This window comes from Apis dorsata, unplaced genomic scaffold, assembly GCF_000469605.1.
Source record: "Apis dorsata unplaced genomic scaffold, Apis dorsata 1.3 scaffold_270, whole genome shotgun sequence".
NCBI lineage: Eukaryota > Metazoa > Arthropoda > Insecta > Hymenoptera > Apidae > Apis > Apis dorsata.
The window spans coordinates 27,335-31,559 of record NW_006263548.1 but is presented as its reverse complement, the minus strand read 5'-3'; the positions used below and the strand labels follow the sequence as shown (position 1 = coordinate 31,559).

At 30.1% G+C, this 4,225-nt stretch overlaps 2 protein-coding genes across 2 annotated transcripts in view; both read right to left on the bottom strand.

The window, feature by feature from the left end:
* Positions 1–4,225, bottom strand: part of LOC102671071 (solute carrier organic anion transporter family member 74D-like) — a 28,298-nt gene that overhangs the window by 23,318 nt on the left and 755 nt on the right. The gene's annotated exons all lie outside the window — the stretch shown is intronic.
* LOC102681946 (RNA-binding protein 38-like) overlaps positions 1,789–4,225 on the bottom strand; it is a 22,591-nt gene continuing 20,154 nt past the window's right edge. Inside the window, 2 exon segments of the mRNA XM_006616741.2 lie at positions 1,789–2,707; positions 2,710–2,799. Coding sequence (XP_006616804.2) covers positions 2,637–2,707; positions 2,710–2,799 — 161 coding nt within the window. The 3' untranslated portion in view covers positions 1,789–2,636.

Here is a 4,225-nt window from a genome sequence, read left to right as displayed (position 1 = left end):
AATAATAATAATAATAATAATAATAATAATAATAATAATAATAATAATAATAATAATAATTATCAATTAATAATATAATAATAATAAAATAATAAAATATTAATAATAATAATAATAATAATAAAATAATAATAAAATAATATCATAGTACCAATAATATTAATTTATTTTCCTATTATCTTAATCGAACGATTACGTAATAATTAATATCTAACACTAAGCCTTCCTAACAGCAATTGTTTTGCTAACTTTTTACAAGACTTTTGGTTTCCATCTTCGTTTCCTTCTCATTCGTATATTAAGTTTCTACTTAAAATTCTAACGAACCGAGTTCACCTCATCTACAAGGCCTCGAAGGGTTTAGGACTAGACAGCCTCATTCATCATAGCCTGATCTTCCGTCTCCCTTCTTTCTTTCTAGTTTCATCTCTTTTCAGTTTCAGTGTAACATCATCGTCTCGCCTCCTTTTTTTTTAGTTTCACCCCTGTATACGCGTTAGCGAAATAGTTTCGCGCTAACGAATCACTGACTAGTTTTTAACCGTTAAAATTATTCGGTCATGCTAATTAAGGCACCTGATCACTTTAAGATTGGACGAACGAATTCTTTGCATCGTGCAATTCTCTTCTTACACTACTATACGTGTGGATTAATTAATTATTCAAAATGATCCGTATTTAGAATACATTAACAACGTGTAACAATTGTAATTGGAACTTTTCGTTGGAGAAAGATAAAATTATAGGTTATGAGATACTACTCGCTATGCAATAATGCAATAATTATGAATGAAATAGCGTTATAAATTGATTAATATATCTATCCTTTCTTATTTACAAGTTTTAACGACTTTTATATATATATATATGAAGAAACAACTATTATAATTTTTCATTAACAAAATTTTGCTGCTTTTACAAAAATCTTTTTGTAAATATTATTACGAGGTTCAAATTTCTTTTGATTATCGATTCGTTCGTCCGTTGGTCCTCAGTGTTCATTTAAATAACATCTATAAATCATACAAAAAAGGCATCATCCTTAAGACACTTGGTGATTTCGCTGACACGCGATTCTAAGGCAACGTCGGCTTAATCGTAACGCATTCGCGTTATTTACAATATCGTAATATATTTTCGAAAAATTATTTAGCAGCAATTAAAAGATATATTCAAGTCAAAAATCAAATCCACGAAACTAAAAATATTTTTTCAAAGTTTTTTTTTTTTTTCGTTACGTTGAATAAATTAGAAGTCAAAGAAATTAAGAAATCTATTATAATAATAAAAAAAAATAAAAGAATTTTTAAATAAATTACATTCTTCGCGATAAAATTGTTATCAAAACAAGTAAGAAAGCATTTTTCTATTTAATAAATTATCAATTATTTTAAAGCTTCGTGGAAATTTTATCTTTGAATTATTAACATACGTGTCAACTATAGAAAGAACATTTCTTATATGTAAAATGGAAAACGTATATCTCGGCGAATTGAATCTAACAAGCTATACACTTAAATTTAAGAAATAGTCTTCGACCAATATTCAGAAATGATATCTGTAAAAGCATCAAAATTAAGTTTCAATATTCTGTAAAAAAAAAAAAAAAAAAAAAAAAAAAAAAAAAAAAAAAAAAAAAAAAATAAAAAAAAAAAAAAAATTTTTAATTTTTTAAAAAAAAAAAAAAAAAAAAAAAAAAAAAAAAAAAAAAAAAAAAAAAAAAATTGCAATGATAATAACGATTTATGAAAAACTAAAAATTATTCGATAGTGGAAGAGATATATTACCTTCCAAAACTTATTGCCGATATATGCCAATAATCAACAATTACTTTCTCGTAAAAATACACACGTTTTAAGCAATATCAATTCTGAATACGGATCAGTCTTTCGATTCCACCTAATGTAGCGAGTAATTCACTTCGTTCGAACGTATCTTAAATGATACATTACAAATTTCATCGTTATTAATCATGCGCGATCGATGCGATAATAAGTAAATGTACAAAGAATCCGACGTTTCTAAATCGTTCTATTGAAAGCCTCTATTGCCCGTCGTGCTCCATCGGTTATAAATAATCGTAAACGCTAACGACAATTATTTTACGTATTCGTCATGTATACTTCGAAGATATATTGGCCGAGCGTGCCAAGTTTGGCCCTATAAAGGAGAACGTGGAAAGGAAGAATTAAAGTGGGGAAGATTAAAGGTTAAGTTAGGTTAAGAAATGATCGAACCATCGATCCTGAGTGGGGCCGTATCCAACGAAGCTTCCTCGTTTTCTCTGTCTCTCGGTCGGTACGTCGTTTCCAAAATTAAACTCGTGAGAACGGTGAGCTGGCTACAGCTACGAAAACGTTTGAGACAATGGCTTCTTCTCTCGTGCGGAATGGAATCGCGCCGACTAGTAACTCTGCCCCCTCTCGGAGAAAGGAAGAAGCTTTGGAAAAGAAAAGAATCGACGCGAAGAGACAGGCGAAGACCAAACACGTATATATACGGCGGCGAGGATTAAGTTTTGCGTATTCTTTTTTCTTTCTTTTTTCTTTTTTCTTTTTTCTTTTTTTTTTTTTTTAACGTTGGCGGAACAATTGGTGTGCACCGAACCTCCACCTCGCGGCAATTCATTCAACTTCTATTGCAATCTTGCTTCCTGAGGCGTCGTTTGATACGGTAGTCCTGGGAAGGCTGCGCCCGCCGCTNNNCAGCTGCAGCCGCTGCTGCTGGTAATCCTGCCGCTGCACCTGGTAGCGTTGCATACGTGTATGGTGTCACGTAACTCGCTGCCGCTGCATTCGCTGTAAAAAGAAAGAAAAGGAAAAAGGTAAACCGCTTTCTAAGCTTCTGTGTATTTTGCCGATCTTAGAGCGGATAATCCTTCGAAGAATACAAAATAAATTGCGAATAATATTGTGCACAAAGAGAGTCAAAAGTAAGTTAGAATTTCGTATCTATATCGACGTTGAATAGATCTTTTTTTTTTCTTTTTTGTTTTTTCTGTAAACTGACTTTTGACTCGGATTATGTGTGAAAATTTTTGAATGTTTTTTTTTCTTCTTCTTTTTTCGAATATTTGACAAAGCATTTTTAATTCTTTGCCAAGACACTATATAATAAAAGCTTACTGACTACTCTGTCATCCATTGTGACATTTTTCCCACCACCACCGTAGACAGCACATCAGAGCATCAACAAAATTTGCATGTCGATCGTGTTGAATGCGAAGCCAGCTTAAGCATGCAATATTGCATTTCCATTTTTTTTTTTTTATATGTGTGTGTCTGTTATACAGAGAGCAGAACATTCCAGCGTAAATTAAGGAAATTTTTATTCAAGCAATTCTCGTGTGTGATCATACTCCTGAGAACGTACGAATAGCATAAAAGTAATTGCAGATAATAATGAAAATAATAAAAAAAGAAGGGAAAAATGTTCAGCTGATGATATAAATATTTTGAAATGAAGATTGTAGAAAGTTCTCCTGTTAAATGCAAAATCTATTGTTTTTTGATAAACTGCGTGACCAAAATGAAACGTAAAAAAACTACGAGACATACGCTAACGTGAAGAAGCGATAGTGAAATAAATAAGAAAGTATTCTCAGCAAGATTCCCATTTACTTTGTGCTATGAAAAAAAAAAAAATATCAATTTCTTTTAAGATTCGTGTTAAAATTCGTTCTCAGTGGAAAAAAAATAAATAGATATAAAATAAAATAAAATAAAATCAATCAATAAACGAAAATACGTGAAAAGCTTTTGAAAAAAGAATTTGAAATGATAAAAAAAAATAAATAAATAAATAAATAAATCTGACAAAAATTATCGAAACGTGCAATCTTTCATATATATATATATTGTTAATCTTTGCTAATACTACCTTGTTACGCAAACTTTATCAAATGTATTCTAGCTTCCATGAAACATGCATTCCTCTAACAACTTAAAAAAACATTGAAATTGAAAAACTATCAATATCGACGCACATGCGTTCGTAAAATGATTACGTAATATTTTACCTTCAAAGTTACATATTAAAATGGAATAATCGTACAAATCGTCAAATCAATATTTAAATCGGAAAATTTTCAAAAAAAAAAAAAGAGCGTGAAAAAAATATACATTGAAAAAGAAAAAAAAAAAATATAGAAAAAATAGCTTTACATATTCCTTTCACGAATAAGCTAGACAACAATCAATTTGGAAAATTTGTTGGGAATCTTGC